The sequence below is a fragment of the Opisthocomus hoazin genome, chromosome 4 (genome assembly GCF_030867145.1).
Source record: "Opisthocomus hoazin isolate bOpiHoa1 chromosome 4, bOpiHoa1.hap1, whole genome shotgun sequence".
Lineage (NCBI taxonomy): Eukaryota > Metazoa > Chordata > Aves > Opisthocomiformes > Opisthocomidae > Opisthocomus > Opisthocomus hoazin.
In genome coordinates, this window is record NC_134417.1 from 77,213,201 (window position 1) to 77,235,506 (window position 22,306).

At 42.3% G+C, this 22,306-nt stretch overlaps 1 protein-coding gene across 1 annotated transcript; it reads left to right on the forward strand.

Moving 5' to 3' along the window:
* Nucleotides 1-37: 37 nt before the first annotated feature.
* On the forward strand, nucleotides 38-18,572 carry MTPAP (mitochondrial poly(A) polymerase). The gene is made up of 9 exons (XM_075419619.1): nucleotides 38-200; nucleotides 2,408-2,580; nucleotides 3,142-3,375; nucleotides 3,724-3,948; nucleotides 10,450-10,661; nucleotides 12,613-12,839; nucleotides 14,016-14,108; nucleotides 14,203-14,276; nucleotides 16,035-18,572. The coding sequence occupies exons 1-9, from the start codon at nucleotides 38-40 to the stop codon at nucleotides 16,371-16,373; spliced, it is 1,740 nt and encodes a 579-aa protein (XP_075275734.1). The 3' UTR covers nucleotides 16,374-18,572.
* The last annotated feature ends 3,734 nt before the right edge of the window (nucleotides 18,573-22,306 follow it).

Genomic DNA, 22,306 nt, shown 5'->3' on the forward strand with positions numbered 1-22,306 from the left:
GCGCAGAGGGCGACTGCCGGCGCGGCTCTGGCCGGTAATGGCGCACCGCGCGGGCGGGCGGGCGCTGTCCGTGCTGCGGGGCGGGCTGCGCCTCCCCGCCCCCGGCCCGGCGGCGGCCCGCGGGCAGGCCCGCCTCGGCTCCTCCGGCGCCGCGGTGCGCCGGTCGCCGCAGGCCGCGGCCGCCGAGGAGGCGGGCGAAGGTAGGGGTCGCCGGGCCGCGCCGCCTCCCCGCTCGGGGCCCGGCTGCCGCGCGGGACCGGGGGGCGGTGAGGTCGGCCGAGGGCCCGCGGAGCGGAGCGGCCGCCGGTCGGGTTTGCGGGGGGGCGCTGGCGGCGTGAGGAGCCGCGGGGGGCCCGGAGCCCCTGCCGGGGCGTGGCGGCGGCAGCGAGGTCGGCCCGAGCGCCGGGGTGCGGGCCGGGAGGCCGGGATCCGCCAGCGCGGTCTGCGTGCGTTGGGCGCGGGTACCGGCCAGAGGTCAGTGGAGTGCCGGTGGGTGCTGCGGGAGACCCCCGGAGAAACTCCCCGCAGGCGCCTGACCGCGGCCGTGCCCTCAGCGCCGTGCCGTGAGGTGCCGCGGCCGGTGCCTCTGCTCCTGCCCGCGTTCAGACCTCGAAAGCCTTTGGGTGGCAGTCTTCTTCTGAAGGAGAGGAGGAGAGCAGGCTGTGTTATCACAGGTTCCCACAGCCAACGGTCTTTTGCTGTCCATATCCTTGTACTGACAAGTGTGCAGCAAATAGGATTAGGCAACAATTCCAGATTTCAGTTAATGTTTCATATTTTGGTGTATAAATTTGATCAGTCGTCTCACCTGGTTTGCTGCATGACTAGTCGCATCAGCGTGCAGAGGGCAGCGTTAGAATGCGTGTGAGCACCGTGTGAGGGATGGGGCTGTTTCTTCCAGCAGCAGTGCTGGTGTATACCCGTTTAAAATAATGGTGAAGCTCTGGCATTAGCTGGAAACGTTGTGTGGAGCGAGGAAGAAAGCGAAGTGGACTGCCTCTCATGCATTTTGAAATGCTGACAACCACCATTTGGATGTGATCGTCGGCATCTGTGCGGCACTCGGGCTATACACGTGACAGCAGAGCCAGGACGAGATGGCCGAGAACGTCTTCTGCTGTAGTAACTAAAGCACGTGCAGGTAGTACGTCAGGCAAGGGTCACATAGCCACTCCGGCCTAATGCAGAGAGCTGTTGGAGCAAGATCATCTGGGTTCATTTCCTGATTCTGTCACTTGTCCATGGGACTTGTCCTTTCGGCATCTCAGTCACTTCATGCTTCACTGCCCCCACAGAAAATAGGATATTTATCATCTTCATGAAGTCCTCCTTTGGTGGTCTTATGAAAAATGCTGTATAAAACTAAGCAGTTGAAACAACTACTTTGGATATTTATTGTCTACAAACCTCTGTGAGAGCACAATACACTTGTAACAGAAAAAATTTTTAGAAATACTAGTAAATGCTGACAAGTGTCATTAGATGATAGTTAAGATTTTCTTGAGGCCACAAAATCCTGTGGGTTCCTGAAAATAAAAAAACATAAAGAGCTCTGTTGAATCATTCTGTAGCAGGTAGTAGCTGCATGGAAATAACTGCATGTGCTCCAGCTTCGCAATCTGAGTTACAAATTGCTGTATTAACAGGTAGCAGCTTCACAGGCTCTGGTAACATGATGTGATCAGTGGATTAGTTTGAGAGTTATGCATGCAATTGATTATGATTTCAAATTTGGGACATGGCCACTTTGCCTGGATGCAATCAAGAAACATGTTTCTTTGTTTCTGGGTGTCCCAGCATGTCTTGTTACCATGTTATTTCTATAGGCTGTCAGTGACAATATAGATTGCCAGTAGTGTGGTGAGATATGACTGATCTGGGGGTTTATTGTAGTAGGGTAGATGAAAGTATAGTGTTAAATGAAAATTTTGAGTAGGAGTTTACTGTAAAAGAAGGTGTTGAGTTGTAAAAATAAGCAAGTCTTGAATTGTTCTGAAGGTGAAAGTGCTGGTTTTGTAGCAGCTGAGAGAGATTATCTTTTCAGTGCAGCTTGGTATTTCCAGACTCGTATGTAAAGCCCGACTGTGTCTGCTCAGTTTTTTGATGGTGAACAACAAATCAAAGAGCAAAGATTCCTTGTATCATCTGCCTTCCTGTGGCATCAAGGGAAGTCAGTGTTGTTTTCTTCCTACATTTCCCGTTCCTTGTTTCTACAAATGTGTACATTTGTAAGAGAAATAGTCTTTCATTCACGCTTGATTGTTTTCTCTTGCTGTAATGCTCTTCGAGAGCCAGGACAAACCTTTGTTCAGTTGTTCAATCCATAGGAAGAGATTAAGTGTATTGCAACCAGTTTTAAATCTTTCTGTTTATATAGAAAAGCCTTGATGCTCATTTCTTCTTGCAGATGCTGAAGTCAATACCAGAAAGAAGACATTCACTGAGGTTCAAACAGAACGGTTGGAGCAAGCAGAACGGACTGTTTTAATCAAGTGCTCACAAAAACTTAATGAAAAAAAATTACTGCAGTATTTATCCCGTCATGGAGACATTAAGAGTCATTTCTTTTTTGAAAATCGTGTAAGTAATTAGCATTGTAAACTAAAATCTAGACTTAGACAGAAAGAAATACCAGCATTTGGTCAAGACCTCGTATGCAAGTTAAGCAAATTGTATATAATTAGTATATTAAATTAGTTTTTGTCTTTGATAATGTTTGCAAGTTGCTGAGCAACAGATTTTTATTCATAAATCAGCAAAGCAACACCTCCTCTGAGGGATAGCTATCAACCTGTTTTGCACTAAATCTTTGAGACTTTTGCATAACTGTTCATTGTTCTAACAACAGAGCTAACACTTTTTTTCCTGAGTTTCTTGAGGATTACAGTTGTGAAGATAAACAGATTCTAGAACTTTCATATTTACTGCTTACTGCCAAGAATAGCATATCTGAAATATTTTTGACCTCTTGTGATAAAACGTCTAAAAAGTGTTGAGGTGTAGAACCTAGCATTCAGCTTCAGGGCTGTCATATTAAATTGTCTCAGTACTCCCAGGAGCATCTGAATAATAGCAGTACAATCAGTTCAAGGCTTATATGTATGTATCTAACTCTACTTGTTTCCATTCTTAATGTTTTAGGGTATCCATGCTTTAATAGAATTTTTGGAGAAGAACAGTATAGCCTCATTGCAGGATGCTATTAGAATCCCAAGTGCTGCAGAGCATCATGTTGTCCCATTTAAATCCAGACTTTTTACTTTCACGCTGAAAAACCCAGTGAGTCAAGCTGCTGAAGAGACACCAGTTCACCTCTCTCCTCAGTCTCACATTCCAGTGAAAGAGCTTATTCAAAAGCTTTGTCATGCAGACAGTGTAAGTAGAGATTTTAAATCTCTCTCAATTAAAAATGAACCATGCCTAGTTCAGATTTGCAAGAACCATGTCCAGTTCAGATTTGCAAGTGCTCATGTGCAACTTATAAATAAATTTATTAAAAAAAAGTAAACCCTGTTAGAATTCTGTGTGAATCGTTCTCCTACATTGAAACAAATGATGAAATTGGTCATTTTAATTGTGAAAATAATGTTTTCTGTATGAAATAAGCCTGTTTGAGATAAAAAACCAATCTTCTAATTTCAGTGATACTAAGTAGATGAAAATATATGTTCATAGGTAGAAGATGGGTCATTGTATTTTTACAGTGTTTATTTTCTTAACTAGATAAGCAGTCAGATGTACATTCTACTGAACGAGTATCAGCTTACAGAAGAAAATATCAAGCTCCGATATCTCGCCTGTTCTCTGGTTCGGGATTTCACACATGCATATTTTCCAGACAGCACGGTAAAGCCGTTTGGCTCTTCAGTCAACACCTTTGGCAAACTGGGATGTGATGTGGACATGTTTCTGGACTTCCATGATACACAAAAGCATTCTACAAATATGGTAAGATTATGCTGTGCATCTTCAGTCTGTTGGATTTCTTCAACAGAGCAGCTCATGTGCTGTTTCACACACAGGAATCAATTTATTTATACTTAGGTTTTATATAAGCTCATACTACAGACTGTGGACAAGTTTAATTGAATGTTTGGATTTGAAGACTTTCAAAAGCTGGATGTGTCGGGAAGAGATCTTCCTTGCAATAGAAGGAAAATGATTTGATGTTTGCTTAGACTTTGTACTGTTAGGGTGAATTTCACTGTAAAAAACCCTCCCTCATCCTCTGAAATTGATTCAGCAATGTCGGACCTTCCCATCCGACTGTTATTTTTCCTTTTGTGGAGCTGCTGGGTTTCATCTTTACTGTTTTGAGGGTTGTCAGGTCATTTTCCTTAGCTTAAATAGTTGACTTCATGCTATGGAAAAGTTACTGAGTTATGTATTGGGGTGCATATATACACACACAAGTAAGAGTGTGTGGAGGCGTGAAAGTTGAAGACCTGGGGCAGTGTTGGTGAATAGTTGCAGGGGGCACACAGACTAGTGTTTGTGTTGTCTGGGCAGATAAAATTATCACGTTAACAGCACCTGATTTTCATTGTGAAGGGATTTAATTGGTTTACTCTTCAAATAAACCTGAGGATAAGCTGGCATATATGAACTGTAGATATTTTGGGGACCAGGTCCCAGGAGCAAAACAGGAACTGAGCCAGATCAATAATGCAGATATTTCCGTTGTCAGACTTCCCATAAGATGCTTCATAACTATTTGAATGCCTTATTGATAATACAACATTAAGCACTGAGACAAGTGGTGCTTACTAAGCAAGTGTAGAGGCTTGAAATCGAAATACACTAACTTGTACCAAAGTACAGAATTTGCATCACTGGTTCAAGAAGCTGGAGGGTTACAAGACTGCCAGTAAGCAATATGCAGTCAACAGTCTTGCTGTTTTCAGTGCACAGATTAAACTTCATCTTAATCATGTCTTCATCCATACAACAGTTTGGGAATCTGCACTGTGTAACCAAGTTCACATGTTTCATATTGGTATTTGGGGAGCTTCAAATCATAATGGTTATTTAGAGTAGGTTGTGTCTCAGTCCTTGTAGACATAAAGAATGGGAAAGGGCTAAACAAGGCATTTTTTGGAAGGCTCTTATCTCTTGCTGCTGTTTTTTGACTCTGGACAGCGTAAACATCCTTTCAGATTGGAGAATAAGAAATGAAAGAGATGAGAATCAGGATAGGAAGAAGGGAGAGTTGGATCAGAAATGTTCTCTGGAGAAGTTGGAATTCTTAATGGATTCTGAATGGGTAATTAAGTAAGTGATTGGCATTTTGAAAACTTCATTTGTATGGTGACAGCTAGTTTGGGAAAAACTGGCTTTGTTTTCAAAAAAAAAAAGACAATGCGCTTAAGCTTTTGAAGATTGAAAATGCACGCAGCTTTTCTGTACAATTTGTATACTGCCATGTACTTTATTTTTAAAGAAATATCCCTTCAAACATACATAGTTTTTAGTATTATTGCAGTGATTGAACAATGAAAGCAGATAGTCAGCTGAAGTGTAGAATCATCGTGCGTGTGTGCAAAATGTAAAAATCTAGGAAACCTGTACATTTAAACAGTAAATTTGTCTCTTAAATTTTGAGGCAAAAATCTTTTGAGTATATAATGTCTATTTTTAATGCATGTTTTGTAACTAGCTGTTTTCTTCAGTATTCATCCTCTGTAGAAACAGAAGTTCTATTGTGAACTTTAGAGTTACTTGATGATGGACGGGGTTACTAGTGGTTGTTATTACTTGTGGACGGTTGACAGAATTACGACTATGGAGATGCTGCAGCAAAAGCCAGCAGGGATACTGTCTGAGCCTCTGTAGGACTCCGAGAGCTGGATGCAGGACTCCAGATGGAGTCTCACCAGAGCGGAGCAGAGAGGCAGAATCCCCTCCCTTGACCTGCTGGCCACGCTGCTTCTGATGCAGCCCAGTATATGGTTGGCCTTCTGGGCTGCCAGCGCACCTTGGTGGCTCATGTCCAGCTTTTCATCCACCAGTACCCCCAAGTCCTGCTCGGCAGGGCTGCTCTCAATCCCTCCATCCCCCAGCCTGTATTGATACCAGGGGTCGCCCTGACACAGGTGCAGGACTTGCACTTGGCCTTGTTGAACCTCATGAGGTTCACACAAGCCCACCTCTCCAGCTTGTCCAGGTTCCTCTGGATGACATGCCATCCTTCTGGGATGTCAGCTACACCATTCAGCTTGGTGTTGTCTGCAGATCTGCTCAGGGTGCACTCAGTCCCACTGTCTAGGTCATTGATTGGTGAAGATGTTAAACAGTACTGCTCCCACTACGGACCCTTGAGGGACACTACTCGTCACTTATACTCTGTGGTATACAGTGAGGCTTTTGTCTTGTGTGCGAGCACAGTCTTTATGCACTAAAGATGATGATCTTGTTGGTTTTGTTGAAATTTTAGAGCCCTAAAGTGCGGGCATATCTGCTGCATCAATGTGAAGGTACATACGAAAATAAGGTACTTTAGGGCATTGTCCTGTAAAGGAGTGTAAAAATCATTAGTGCAACTCTTGTGTCTTGATTTAAGCATAGCCAAAATGGGAGACTAAAGTGCTGGCACCTACAGAGCTTTGTACTTTGTAGGTGTGTTGGGTAAACCTTAGATGGCCTCCAGCTGCTCACGCAGTTGCTCTCTCAATCCCCCACTCCTTTGCAGGACTGGGGGAGAAAGTAAGATCAAAAAGCTCATTGGTCAAGGTAAGGACAGGGAGATCACTTACCGTTACCATCACGGGCAAAACAGACTCAATTTAATCACAGAATCACAGAATATTAGGGGTTGGAAGGGACCTCTGTGGGTCATCTAGTCCAACCCTCCTGCCAAAGCAGGGTCACCTACAGCAGGCTGTACAGGACCGCGTCCAGGCGGGTCTTGAATATCTCCAGAGAAGGAGACTCCACCACCTCCCTGGGCAGCCTGTTCTAGTGCTCCGTCACCCTCAGAGGGAAGAAATTCTTCCTCATGTTCAGCTGGAACTTCCTGTGCTTCAGTTTGTGCCCATTGCCCCTTGTTCTGTCACTGGGCACCACTGAAAAGAGCTTGGCCCCATCCTCCTGACACCCACCCTTCAGATATTTGTAAGTATATATTAGGTCCCCTCGCAGCCTTCTCTTCTTCAGGCTGAACAAGCCCAGCTCCCTCAGCCTCTCCTCATAGGAGAGATGCTCCAGTCCCCTCACCATCCTCGTAGCCCTCCTCTGGACTCTCTCCAGTAGCTCTTCATCTTTCTTGAACTGGGGAGCCCAGAACTGGACGGAGTACTCCAGATGAGGTCTCACTAGGGCAGTGTAGAGGGGAAAGAGAACCTCCCTCGACCTGCTGGCTGCACTCCTCCTAACGCACCCCAGAATGCCGTTGGCCTTCTTGGCAGCCAGGGCACACTGCTGGCTCATGGTTAACCTGTTGTCCACAAGGACACCCAGGTCCCTCTCCACTGAGCTGCTCTCCAGCAGGTCTGCCCCAAGCCTGTACTGATGCATGGGGTTGTTCCTCCCCAAGTGCAGGACCCTGCATTTGCCTGTGTTGAACCTAGTGTTCATGAACTAATGCAAGTTAATAACAGAGTAGGATAGTGAGAAATACAAAAAAAAAAAGTTAAAAAGGCTTTTCCCCCTGCTTCCCAGGCTCAACTTCACTCCCAACACTTCTACCTCCTTCCTGCAAGCAGCGCAGGGCGATGGGGATTGAGGGCTGCGGTCAATTTGCAACGTTTACCCTCTGCTGCTCCTTCCTTCTCATGCTGTTTGCTGGCTCCAGCATGGGGTTCCTCCCACGGGCTGCAGCTCTTCAAGAACTGCTCCAGCGTGCATCCTTCCCATGGGGTGCAGTCCTTCAGGAACAGGCTGCTCCAGCGTGTGTTCGCCATGGGGTCACAGGTCCTGCCAGAAAGCCTGCTCTGGCATGGGCTCCTCTCCGTGGCCTGCAGCTCCTGCCAGGAGCTTGCTCCTGTGTGGGTTCCCCACAGGCTGCAGCTTCCTTCAGGACATAGGCACCTATTCTGACCTGGGGCTGCAGGGTGCAAAACTGCTCCACTGTGGACCTCCGTGGTCTGCAGGAGGACAACCTGCATGGTCTTGTAGGGAATCTCTGCTCCAGTGCTTGGAGCACCCTTTCCCTCTCCTTCCTCCCTGCCCTTGGTGTCTGCAGAGTTGTTTCTCTCGTGTTTTTCTCACTCCTTTCTCCCAGCCGCTGCACAGCTTTTTTTACTCTTTCTTAAACATGTAATCACAGAGGTGCCACCAGTGTGGCTGATGGGCTTGGCTTGGCCAGCGGTGGGTCCGTCTTGGAGCTGGCTGGAACTGTCTCTGTCCAACACGAGGAGCAGCTTCTTCTGTCTTCTCACAGAAGTCACCCCTGCAGCCCCACCACTACCAAAATCTTGCCACGCAAACACAATACAGCAGGAAAAGAAGATGTTGGGTGTATCTCCTGTAATAGGCAACAGACAATACTTCAGAGGAAGGCAGAACTCTCATGTAGTTGGCAGTGGGATTTATAGAAATAATTATATTCTCCCCCTACGGAAGTTGGCTGTCTTTGAGCAAGTGAAGACGAGGGGAGGTAGCTTTAGTTATAAGATGATATAGCAGCAGTGGGAAGGATATCTTCTGATTTCTGCACTATTGCAGCCTTTCAGGAGCTACCAGCAATGGAGGAAGACCAGGCATTGCAGCACCTGTTCACATTAAATAACATTTTTTGAGTCTTACGGCAAACTGATTACTAATTGTGAATTAAAAAAACAGCAAAAGTGGGAGAATTCTTTACCAAGAGTGGATTATCAGTATAGTGTTTGACCACGGATACAGCGTTTTTAACATGCAGGCAGTTTGGGAGATTAGTGAATGACTTAAAACAGGGTTCTGTAGTATTTTTAGAGTAACAGTTTTTACGTTAAAACAGTTAAGCTTCTTGCTGGGTGTACTATATGAATTTACCCCAAAATAATAGTTTATCTACATTTGCTGTTGTGAGCAACATGGCAAGAACCAAAGGGCTGAGGCATGTGTATCAGTACGTGGCACCAAAAGCTATGTATGAATGGTACTATCAATCATTAAGAGTGTCTGGGTTGTCATTACAAAAAAGTCTTCACGCAGCTTTTGAGAGATACTGAGCTGCTGTCTGGAAAGGCACATTGTGGGCTTTTGTCACAAACAGAAAGGTCTGAACCCCAGCACGCCTACGTGTTGGCCAAGTCCCTGTCTCTCTTTCCTGTTACCTGACTCAGTGCTGATAGTTGTAGGGTCCTTTCACATTGAGCCAGCCCTGCTGTAGGGTGCAGCTGCAGGGCCAAATGGGATTAGGGACCTCTGTCCTGGTACGTTCAAACACCTGTACTGGCTGGAGAGCTGTTGGCAAGAGGAGAGCAGGCACAGTCCCCTCGGTGACTGCCAGAGCGACTCAGAGATTCAGCACCTAAAGTGAGTTTGTGGGAAAAGTTGCAAGGTCTGTAACTTCCGAATTGTTTCGCCCGTCAGTGAGTGCATGTGTGCTTTGCACTAACCTGGTGACAACAAAAGTAACCTCCTCTGTGTCTCAGAGGACTAGTTAGGTCACTGCATAATGCTGTTTGTATAGTATACATTCACCCATGACATAATCCAAGGGGGATAAAATGGTGTCAGGTTATTGGATTAACAAGCAAAATTAGCCGAGGCTTAAAAACATAGGCTATAAAGAGAATGGAGACTTTGTAGGTATGAAGTTATTTTATTGAGGTATAAACTACAAATATGACAATTCAAAATCCAAAGACCTACATGAAAATTCATGTCTGGTGTTGTCAAAATACATTGCCATGGTTTTTTTTATTTGTCAGAAAAACTGTCTGATGTGACATGATTATTTTAAGTCTTACAGAAGCATACCTTCATTTTGAAGGACTAAGTAATTTGCATGCTAAAATTTTTACATTTTTTAAAATGAAAAACACTAAAACATATTTTCCTTTGCAGTGCTACTTGATTCACGCATAACACATTGCTCTTTGAGGATTTGAAATGGAATTACTGGTGGTTTGAAATTAATAGTGGTTTGGTTATGTTTTGCCCCTCGTAATTTTTAATTTAATTGTATGCTCCTCTTCTCAGTCAGAGCATGTATGGTCTCTCGGGAATTCCAAAATTACTTGTTTCAAGCAATAGTGAGATGTAGTAGTATTATACCTTTATCTGAATAAGTAACTTTACAGTAAGTTGATTACTATTAACCTGGAAAAATTGAATCACTGAGAATATAAAAGAGAAGGCAAGATGTTTTTACCTTTTTAAAGTTCTGTGGACTGCTATGAATAGTTCTTGTCTTTCAGTCTCTCATTGTACAGACTCCTTTGCAAATTAGTGTGGTCTTTAAGAAGTATTCGTAAATGTCTCTCTGATTCCAGAACTAACAGTACTTTTCAAATTTTGTGTTAGAACAAAGGTCCCTTTGAAATGGAGTACCAGATGAAGAGATTACCATCTGAAAGATTAGCAACTCAGAAAATTCTTTCTGTGATTGGTGATTGCCTTGATAATTTTGGTCCTGGATGTGTGAGTGTACAGAAGATACTCAATGCTCGGTGCCCACTGGTGAAATTTTCCCATCAACCGACGGGATTCCAGTGTGATCTGTCAGTGAGCAACAGGTGAGACCTGGTTTTAAGAAGTTTAGGAAGAATAATAATGTACTTACGTTCTGAAAATCTGTGATGAAAACGGTTCAGTCTACTCCTTTCTGTGTTCTTAACAAATGTGAGGGTTGGCTCTGAAAGTAAAAAGGATTTTTTTGACTTCTAGAGCTTAAGGTTTAATGTGCTTAAGATATCGTTCTCCAGCGTAAGAAATACTTGCTAGTTGAAACTAAAGACTTGAAAACCGTTGTATGCAATAAGGTTGGCTTATAAGGAATTGGAAGAAGGCTATGTTCATTAGTCATGAGTTCCCTTCATGTGTATGGGTATACACACAGCCTTCTTTTGATGGCGCTTCAGATTAAGCAGCTCCATTGTGTTCATTTTCAGTGACTGGGCTTCTAGTTGTTTTGGTGTCCTCTTTTTCTTCTTAAGGGCCTGCATACACCTGTTTGCTGGCAAGGTATCTTGAATGCTAAGCTAACTCACTGCATCAGAAAACGGAGTCTGAAGCGGTACTGTCACGTAGGACCTGTCACAGGAGTGCCCAATAGAGGGAGCAGGCTTCTTAGAAATACCTCTCTCTCTGCATCTGCTTTTCCTCTTCCAGCTTGCTCTACTTTGGTTGGTAGTAAAGCATGGAATTTGTTCTGCTGAAATTTTATTAAGAAATACCCACCTTAAGCCAGTATACGTCTGTAGCCCTGGCATATGGGTACATAGCAGAAAATTAGTTACTAACTCTTTTCATTGTTGTTAGGGAATAGTAAATATCTTTCAGAATACTTCTGATACGACCTTCAGTGCAGGTTTTGTGATTTGTGTACATCAGATACAATCAGATCCTAGACTGAATTTTCTGAATTACCCAAAGTTCTGTTTCAGAATATGCAGGAGTTGTTGAGGCAGTACTGAGCAGATGTCTTATAATAAAATTACTTTTGTGTATGCAGCCATGGTGAAAGTCAGCACGCAGTTCTATGCAAACTTCCTTGTAATTCTCTGTTGACAGTTTGGCTGGTTGGGACTCTGTGTGTTGTCTTGTTATCATCTGGAGTAGCAACAAACCTCTGTGGACACAAGGAAGCACTTCACAGTTGAAATTTTAGAAGTCCAGGTGTTACAAAACTTTGACATGGTAAACTTCCCCCAGATGCCATGGTGGATTTTTAGAAGAAATCAGTGCAAGATTGGGAGTAAAAACTCCTGCAACTGTAGTTGAACAAACACTTTAGACTAAAACTGACCCCAAAATAAGTTTTGCTCTCACGTTGTGCTTCCATTTTTCTTCTGCTTTTTCTTGTCCTCCCATTTGTACACTAGAAGAATGTTTGTATGACTGTGTGATGAAGCAGACCAAAACCTGATCCATCTGAAAACCTTTATGCTTCCGGATTAGTTATTGTTTTCAGCAGGACTGGACATTGGTCATTTGAAAATTACCAAATTGATTGTTTTGCAGATTTCGTTGTGTCTCTGCACTTCCTGTATTTTTCAGTGCATTATTTTATTACTTTTCAGATTAAAGTTGTAAAAGAAGTCCTAGTTGTATTTTATTATGTAGTAGGACAGAGATATTATCAAATGTGCCTCAAAGGTGATTGTGACTAAATTATGTTTTTCACCTTGATTCTGCATAGTTTCACTCGTGAGTATTGATGGTGGGTTTTTGGTTCGTTTTTTTTTTTAATCCCACTGTGATGTGGAACGAAGGAAACAGGAAAGGTGCAAATACAATATTTACCCATAACTGTATCCTCCTTATTGTGGAAAACTACCAGGTATTTAATCCGGCACAATTTCAGGCATTCTCTTCTATTTTTTTTTTTTAATGCATTAAATTTAAGTGGTTTTTTTATGGATACCCTCTTCCCTTATAACTGATGCTATAGGGCTGAGCAACGAACAGTGCATCTGGTACTTCATAATTCTCTCATTATTTATGTCTTTCACTTTTCTTCTTCAGTATTGCTATAAGAAGTTCAGAACTCTTGTATATCTATGGCTGTCTCGATTCCCGTGTAAGAGCGCTAGTGTTCAGTGTACGATGTTGGGCCCGTGTTCATGGACTTACAAACAGTGTTCCTGGTACCTGGATTACAAACTTCTCTCTGACCATGATGGTCGTGTTTTTTCTGCAAAAGAGATCACCACCTATCATTCCAACACTAGACCAACTTAAAGAACTGGCAGGTAAGGACAGCTGTTCATCTGTTTATTGAAGTGACTTTCACATTTGTTTTCTCTGAAGTGATGAATAAAACCAAGAAATTTCTTTATGCTCTCAAATACTAATGTATGCTTTAAGTTTGAGGGAATATGCAAGTTTTACTTGTTTATTGGGTTTTTTTTGTGAAAATAATGTAATTTTATGGCAAAATAAATCAGTTTTCAATACCATACTGAATTCTATCTAGAGATAATTAGAAGTCATTTATTTGCTAAGTGCTTCCATGCTGACTGGGTTTTTTTTTTGTATATTTTGTATTTTGGCTTTTAAAAGACTTACAAGGTCTCAAACGTCTCTGCAGTTGTTAAGGGTTTTGTGCAGATTGATATGATGTGTATTGTTTTATAGAAACCAAATGTTTGAAGGAAAGGATATATTTTCCCCCTCACAATTTGTAATATCCTTGAGACTGTTCAGGCCATCTGCAAATAATTCTTATATCTTCACAAATAAGCTGTTCTGGCTGTTTCATACATAGCTTTTAGGGTGTATTATCTTCAGTATATGTAATGAAAGCATAGGGAATGACACCTCAAGTTCTTGATTCCTCACTCACACCTTCTGCTTATTGACATGTTTGCTTGGAAGCTTTGAGTGGACAAAAAGGTCTGTGTTCGGTTGATCAGCTTAAGCATTTCCATCAGAATTGTATAAATTTTTTAAAACTTAAACCAAAACACCTGTCTTGAAATTTTACAAGAATATTTCTAATTCTTGTAAGTTTTTCAGAAAAAGACTGTGGACACTTTCAGTCTGATTTTTTTGAAACCCTCGTATAGGTATTAACCTCAGAGATTTGTGCTGTTTAGCATATAATAAAACTGTGTATTCAGAGGTATCAGGTTTGTTACTTAAAAGAAGTAACTTCAGAGATACAAAGATGTCATATACCTTATTCCTGTAGGCTGTTGAAAATATGCCATTAACCCATGCTTCTTTTCTTTTGCCTGTCCATAGACTTTTTTCTTTTAAAACTTTAACCACTTAAGTTGAATCATAACGTGAAAGTTCACTTGTGAACTCCTAATTTGATTCACTTGATATGATAGCATTCATTGAATTCAGTCATGTCTGTTACCTGATTTTTATTAAATACATTTTATTATCACTTCAAAATATGCCTGTGATTTTTGTTTCAGATCAAACAGACAAGCATGTAATTGGAGGATATGATTGCTCATTTGTTAGTGATTTAAGCAAAATTAAACCTACAAAAAATACAGAAACACTTGGTAGGTGAATCTTCATCAGCTTTTTTTTGATGAGCATATTGAAAATAAACTTTTCCTTAATGTTACTGATGGCTATTGTTTTTCTTTCCCTTAGACGTATTATTGGGTGACTTTTTTGAATATTTTGGAAACTTTGATTTCAGAAAGAATTCCATAAATCTTCGAAAGGTAAATGAATTTTAATCTTTCATCATTATCAGTTGAATTTTTCTGTCTGCTGTTTGACAAATTACATGTGCTAAGCAACAATTTCTGTAACTTTAATTGTATGTGCAAAATACATTTGAAGTGGTCGTATCCAGAAGCTGAGTCCTTGCTGTGAAGGAAGAGAGTTTCCTCTTGGAGCCTAATCACTTACAGCACCATTAAGAACATTACAGTGTCATTACTTGGAGATGTTAGAAAGCACACACTCGGATTCTAAGCCTGTATGATTTTTCTTGACAACCCTGTAATAAAAGTGTTGGTTTTAAAAAGCAGAAGCTGTTTTGCTTCTGTGAGAGGAAAACTTTTAAAAAGTGTTGATGTATGTCATAACAAAAGTCTATGAGAAACCCTGTATGCCAGCAGGCTTTGCTTTTAAAGTTGAGAGTCCAGACCCAAACCATGTCTGCATTAAAAATCATAACTGAGTTCTGAAATTTGCTTTTGGCACTTGAGTTTCCTGCTGCAGTTTGCATCAGCCTACAGTAAGTGTACTTACAACTCAGTAAGTATGATGGATAATGTAATCATTCTGTGCTTGCCAGGAGGTCTGCATTATCACTTTGGTTTACTCTTATATGTTTAATTCATGCTATTTATTGATACCTGTGTGCATGCAAGTATAATAGAAGTATGGATGAATGTAACTACCTTAACTCGCACCTGTTCCTGCTGGGCTGCTTACAGGATGAGGGGTTTCAGTGCCGTGTTGCTGTGGGGACAGTCTTATTTGTGTTCTGTTTCCTACTTGGGCATTACGGATCTCTGGCATAAGAGTCCTTTTTGTCACTGCCAGTTGATCCGAGAAACTGATTCATTAATCAGGAGAATTTTGTTTGCCGTTAAGCTTTAATAAAAGCAAGCGAAAACGTACACATGTTGGAGCCTGAGCTTGTCAGGGGAAGCGTCTGTGCTGCTGATGTTCTTCTGTTTAACTAGTCAGTCCTCCTGGCACTGGGGCATGAGTATGTAGTATGTATGTGGACACTTCTGGACTAGCATTAGCTGACAGATTCCTGCTGCAGCTTGCAGTGGAAGGCAGAGGTTCTGTAATATAGAGCAGGTCATTTTAAGGAGTACTGATAAGCACTGAGGTGGAAGTGCATTGAAATAGCAAACTACATTGTTGTCAACAGCTTGTGTTGTACTATAGCAAGTGCCCAAAAGTGGACCATGACCTGAATAGTTCTGTACTTAAAAGACATACTGAACTGGGAGGAAGTTCAGCCAAGTAAACTTGTTTTGTTATACTAGCTTTTAATGAGCACTGTGAGAGGAATGGTTTGAACAGTTTAAGTGCTTGTAGTAGTTTATTATACTGGGCTAGGCAGGTTAATATGACACACTCATGCTGCCCATACACAAATGGAGGTAGGAGGAGGAGGTTGCAATGAGTGAGGTCTGAGGTTTGTGGAAAAGCAAATGGGAGAATGGCCAAAAAGACAGGCTAAGCTGTAATTGTGTGTTCTTTGCCTTGAAGGAAATCTAAGCTGAATGTGGCAAAGAAAACCGCCACTAAGAGGATTCAGAGAACAGGAGTCATACAGTCAAGTTCACAGGAAAATTAACTTGATTAATAATGACTTTTTTTTTGAAGAAAGTTCTCTACTAGGTCAAAATACTTTTCCTCTTAATGCTAATGTAATAACTCAAGTGATTTCTTATTTGCTTAGCCTGTAACGCATATATGCAACTTTGGCTTTTTCTTTACACTGTCTGCAGGGAAAGGAAGTAAATAAACCCGAGTCGTCTCCTCTTTATATCTGGAATCCCTTTGAACAAGACCTTAATATCAGCAAGAATGTTAATCAGCCACAGCTGGAGAAGTTTGTAGCTACGGCCAGAGAAAGTGCCTGGATTTTACAGAAGGAAGATAAAACTCAGCGAATGATCAGTAAAGAGCCTTGGGGACTGGCAGCCCTACTGATACCGTTTGGGAAAAGTAATCCCAGCAAGATGAAGACTAGGATGAAAGGAATAGGAAGTGAAACAATCAGAAGCCTCTTGGACTCTCTGAAGTTAAATAATGCAAACAGTCTACAAAAAGCAGTCGGAAAGTGACTTTCAGCACAGAAGCACAGTAGCTGATACTCTGTTTTAGGAATTGAATGTGACACACAGTCCGAAGAACATTACTTTTAATATTTCTATTATGGTGAAATGGGGAGTCAGATGGCCTGTGTTTTCCATTGTGATGTTTTTTGTACAGGTCTCCTTTCTCTCTGTACATTTTTCTCGTCCTTACTCTTCACTTTTCCATCTATTTTATAAATGAAGAGCATTCAAATGCAAGTTTTACAGATACATTCTGGAAGTAGCCTTCAGTTGGACACTCTTAAAAAAATAAGAAAGAAAAACACTGACAGGAGCAGCATGGGGAAGAGTCTCTGGGAATTCTGTTGGCCTACATACAAATAATATGCTAGGTAAAAGCTCAAGAAATAATCACTTTTCAGTGAAATCACAGTTTAAAGGACATGAATGTTAGAACCATTGCTTCCATTCCGGTCATGTTGTGGAAGCCAGTAAAACCAAAGTGCATATATCTTTCTGCAGTTGTTTTCTATTCATGTAGTTAGTGCCAAGACAAAATAAAGAGAATGGAATTAGATGGTAAGGTTTGCAGTTTCGTGAAGCATTGCTGTCCAAGAGGAGTGCATCTATTTGTGGTTGGAAAAGTGGTTTTGCTCTTGTTTACCACCTGATCTCAAATTTCTTCAGTCAACTCTCTCTTGTTTTCTGTACCCATAGGACTGGTTCCCACCCACACTTGGATATACACTCATGTTTCTCATTTTGCCTTCAATTTTACTTTAAACCTGTATTTCAGGTTCAGGCAGGGCCTTTTGGATGCCCTTCTTGCCTCATCACTCTCCTCAGAAGTTGCTGCCTATGAGGCGACAGTAACTCCTTCCTCTCTCTGTCCCTTGCAGAGGGTCTGTCCCTTGCAGAGATCCACAGGGAATCATATATCGTGCTGGAGTCCTGTTCCCATTCTTCCCATATTTCTCTGATACTCAGCAGAACAGTGACCGTCCACCTTCCAGATCAGTTGGGCCAGTGAGAGTCAATGCTTCTCACTGACTGAAAGCATTGTGTTCTCTGTCCATCTGCCACAAACGAGAGTGTTTTCAGAGGGAGAGGGGAAGGAAGGAAGGGAAATAGAGAGCAGGCAAATGTCAGAAAAGATTTTCTAGGTACATTTGTGAGCGTTTTACCTGTTCAGTTTGAGAGCCACTCGTGCATTAAAACTAAATGGCAGTGGTGATAACAACTCTGCAGACTGTTGTCTTTATTTTAACAGAAATGCCGTAGAAGAAATTACTGTAATTTGGAGATTTTCATACAGATGCAACATCAATGATGACGATTACTGTTTCATTTTCAGTATTTTTAGATTCTTTAATGTTGCAGTGGTGTATGATTTTGTGTAGACTTTCTTTCTCATGGTGTAGTCTGAACAGTTAAAAAGTGTCTTTCCTCATTTCCCTAAGGTGGTATTTTTTGGGAATACTATGGACACCAATGCATACTTCCAAAGTACTTGTAAAAACTGGGCAAGCAAAAGTATTTTCCAGCAGTTGGCAGACTAAACAGTTAGACCTTGAGTGGCAGGAAGACCTTACAGATCAATTCCATATTAGTTTATTTGGAATTTAAAATAATATTCATATGTGTCTATTTCTGATTCATAAATGTTTTCTCAAATAATGGCTTGCATAGTCATTATGTTGGTCACAGGAATTAATTCTCATAGTAACTGCTTCAAGATTGAGCCTTGAATTTCAAACTTAATTTTATACCTAAATCCTGGTGCTAGTGTGTGGACTCCTTTTGGAGGCTGGTGTGAGGTTTGTTGTAACTTCCTGTTGGTGCTAACCCAAAGCCTTTGCTCGCAAGCTTGGCACTGGTGCTGTAAGGAGTCTGTTGCTGCCTTAATCTTTACAGAACCTAGAGTTACATTTTTCTGCTGTTTCCTCAGCAACAGACTTTGAAGCTTTTTGAAGGTTAGGGCACTACTTGAGTACTTGTGAGTTTTCTTTTTTCCAGCTAAACAGAATGGGTAATACTGCAGTGCAATAATAAGAAAATGGCTGATCGGGGACAGAAGCATGCAGCAGAACTGTGGCGGTGTGTACCTACTTGCCTTATATTCACAGTCATTCACTCTGACATAGATGGGAAAGATTTTATGAGAATTTTGACACATAGACATGGGACACATAGTCAGACACTAATAAACTTTGCGATTTGGTTGTATGGCTGAGCCGTGCTGAAGCACTTGCTTCATTTGTACATGCGTGTAGGTGTTCCAGCTGCTCAGTGTGGCAGGGCAGAACGCGGTTACTGTACGTGCAGTGCCCCTCAGCATCACTTTGCTGTTGAGACTGCTTGTCGCCTTTGGGAGTAATTCCTTGTCATGGCTTCAGGCCAATTTCTGAAAAGGAAAATAAGGAGCCAAAAGCAGAGTTGTAGCAATGGAGATGCACAGGTGATTATTTTAGTTGTCTGCAACTCCAGGGAGCTGGAGGCCAGCTGCTGAGTGAAGCCTGGAGATGTCGACGAGCAGCTGTCATTGGTAACGTAAATAAGCCTGACTGGCAGAGGAGGCTGCTAGCTGGGGCTGGAGAGTCAACCATGAGCTTCCTTAGAACGTGAGCTGTGTCTGGCAGAAGACCTGCGTGATTCTGGCGGAACCGAAGCCACCTGTGGGAAGAGAACCAAACAGAGAAGAGGAGGACCAAGATCTGAGGGGGTGTATTTAGCAGATCAAGAGAGATGGTGTGATTGTAACTTCTTTAGGGCAGCAGCCTTGTCACACTGAAGATGGTTAGAAACAATCGATATGGTTATGTCAGCAAAAACAAGAGTTGTATGTTTGTCAAGAAAGGACTATGGTGACAGTCTGGACTTGAGAGTGTGTTCGTATCATCCCAAAACATGTAAACAATCTCTTGGCAGGAGTGAGGCAGTAAGTTTGAGTTACTTCTCAGACTTGGTGCTGGTATACTATATTGTAGGGTAGGATTGTTGGGGAGGACACGTGTAAGGAACATCAGTGAATTAAACACATTTTTGCCCCCCTGCCCCTTCCCCTCGCTGGGAATACTTTTTAGTGCAGTCTCACATTCCCTGTCCCTTTAACCAGTTAGGGAAACTGAAAACAGTGACAAGGTCCTTGCCCTGAGAAAATGCTCTTTGGGACATTAACTTCAAGTTAACATTTGTTGCAAGGGATTAATTTTTTTTCCCCCCTAGATTTTGATGCTCACAAGAGGTGCAGGAATGGGTTCTTCTGGTTAGCATTCCTTCATAGCTTCCTTGGAAGCCGTGGCCTTGGTCTCCAGTTAGCTGCTGGGTGGGCCCCTGTGCATGATACTCATGGCTAAGACATGGTCACAAAACTGAGACTTCTTGTCTGGTAGCAGATGTTGTATTCCTCTGCCTCAATATCAAAACTACAGTTCCTGCCTGGGATTGTGTCCTTTGGACTTTGGGTCACAGTGTAATTCAGGTTGGGAGAGACCTCTGGACCTAGTCAAACCTTTTGCTCAAGCAAGATCAACTGTGAGATTAGACCAGGTTCCTCAGGGCTGTATCTAGTCAGGCCTTGAAAACCTCCAAAGATGGAAAATGCACAACCTCTCTGGACAACCTGTTCCAGTGCTTGACCATCCTGATCACCCTTACGGGCTGGTCTGTAATAAATACACTGCCACATCCTTGTCACTCTTACTGGCTTCTTTTCTGATCCTGACCCACACTCTCAATCAGACTGCCATCCACCATGAACGTTCAAGCTGCTCCTTCGTGTAAGAAGTCCCCCTAGTCTTTCCCTTCTTCCTTCCCTGTCTTTCCTGGGGAGCTCATATCCATCCATCACAGTGCTCCCACCATAGGTGAGCTCTCCCACCATATCTCTTATTCCAGCAGTGCTGTTGCAACAACATGAGGAGCTCTAGGTCCCTCTGCTTGTTCTGGGGGCTGCACACGTTTGTATCTGTACATTTGAGATGGGTATCTGCTGGTTTGTTTTCATAGTTCTTGAGGTCCCATAACACAACACCGTGCAGAGACACTCGTTCAGGTGTGGAAGAGGACTTTGCTGCCCAGCAGAGCCTGTCGGCTTGGATTTGGCATGTTGCTGATGCTCTGCTACTTCTGGGTCCAGAGCAGTTGGACTCAGCTGCAGCATAGCTGTACTCTGTGCTCGTACGAGGCCTGTGGTCGTTGAGGAAACATGTTCTTACAACAGCACATCTTCCTTCCTGGAAATTTATTTTGAGTTCAGTTTAGTTTATACTCTCTGGGGGTATGGGGTGCTTTGGAGATCTGATAGATCAACAATTAGGAAATTTTTCAAAGTGAAATTATCCTGTGCACCGGAAGGTTTACTCTTCCAAAGGCTTTGTCTTGCTTATCGCAAAATTACCACCAAGGTTCTTTTCTAGTACAAAATTCTTCTGAATGTCCTGGGTAGTTCGGGGTCAGTTTGCTTAAAACAAGGTTTAGGATTTATACAAGGCTAACCTGTGCCTGGAGATAAAATCTCTTACTCCGCAAGTCCTCTTAGTTGAAAGTCTTGATTCACTACTTTTGCAGACTTGTTTCTCGTGCTTTCTTTACGTAGGGGGTTGTTTTGCTTTCTTTTGCAGGACCTTCCTGCTTGTTTTCCCCCCTCCATAGTCTTTTCGTCGTATCTCATCTGACCTGATGTGTAATAAATAGTATTTCATTTGACCCATAGCATTTTGTGGAGCAATAGTGAATATAGCTGCATTCAAGAAACGGGTAGTTCTTAAAACGTGGCTCTCGTGTTGCAGAGCAACTTTTTTTGACTGCTTGATTTCTTGTGTAGATGAAGTCTCTGTACTGCCTTTTCCGTAGCTCGTAGAGGGATCAATTAGCTGGACTTGATGGGCCTCACCTACACTGAGCATGTATTTTTAGGAAGTCTGTTCATTTAAGAGACTTGTTTAACACAGTCTGCAGTATTGGAAAGCAGAAGTTCCCTGCAAATTCTTTAAGAGATGGTTTGCCCTTTGAAATTATTTCTGTTTTTCCCTGTTGTTATGGGAAAACCTATGTTCAATTTGTTTCACAGAAAGACAGCTGTGATAGGTTTTTGTTCCCATGCTGAGCTCTTTTGTGCATACAGGTTTGTAGTCAATCTACACAGTGCAGCCCTGTACAGGAATCTTGCAGGGAACGACTGCCCAGAGTATGTCTGCTGGGCATTGTCCCCGCAGCCTGACAGGGGAGGTAGAAGAGGTAGAAGCCCCAGGAATTACTAAGGCATAGCCTCCCATTTGTGTGCTGACTCCACAGGATGGAACAATTCCCATTATTCTGTATGGCTTTTTCTCCTGTTGGACACAGGCAGAACTCTGCTTTCCTGCAGAGAAAGGTATGTATGTTAGAAGTTGCGTCGTTAGGTTGAAAAGCAGTATTATTTAAATTCTTTCTGAATATTTACATCTTAAGTTTCGTTTTCGAAAGTCCTTCTCTAGGAGCTGTTGCTGGAGATTTTCAGGATGAGAGAAAGAACTGGGAGGATACATAAAGTCTTCATATTTCAAGCAATTAGATAAATGGTAATTACTATTAGAATAATTATCAAAAATAATAATGTAGTGAAAAGTAATACACATAACAATCCAGCAATAACAAGGAACACTGCCTTGTCTCTTTGAACCAGATTTCCTCCCTTAATTTTCTGTAGTCTTCCCAGTGGTGCAATACTTTTGTAAAAGGATGGGATCTGGGAGAGCCGTACTGAATGGAGATTAAAATATCCAGTAGATGGGAGGGTGAGTATTTAGCCACTGCAGTAAGTAGAAAAGAAGCATTACTGACTGCATCATCAAATGAGATTTAGAGATTCTATGACTCCAAAAATACAGTATAGAGAGTTGTGCTGTGGATCTTTAGGTGATTCATACTGCTTCCTTTTGAAAATTGTCTTTGGACACCTATCAAAAGAGGGTTTGCTA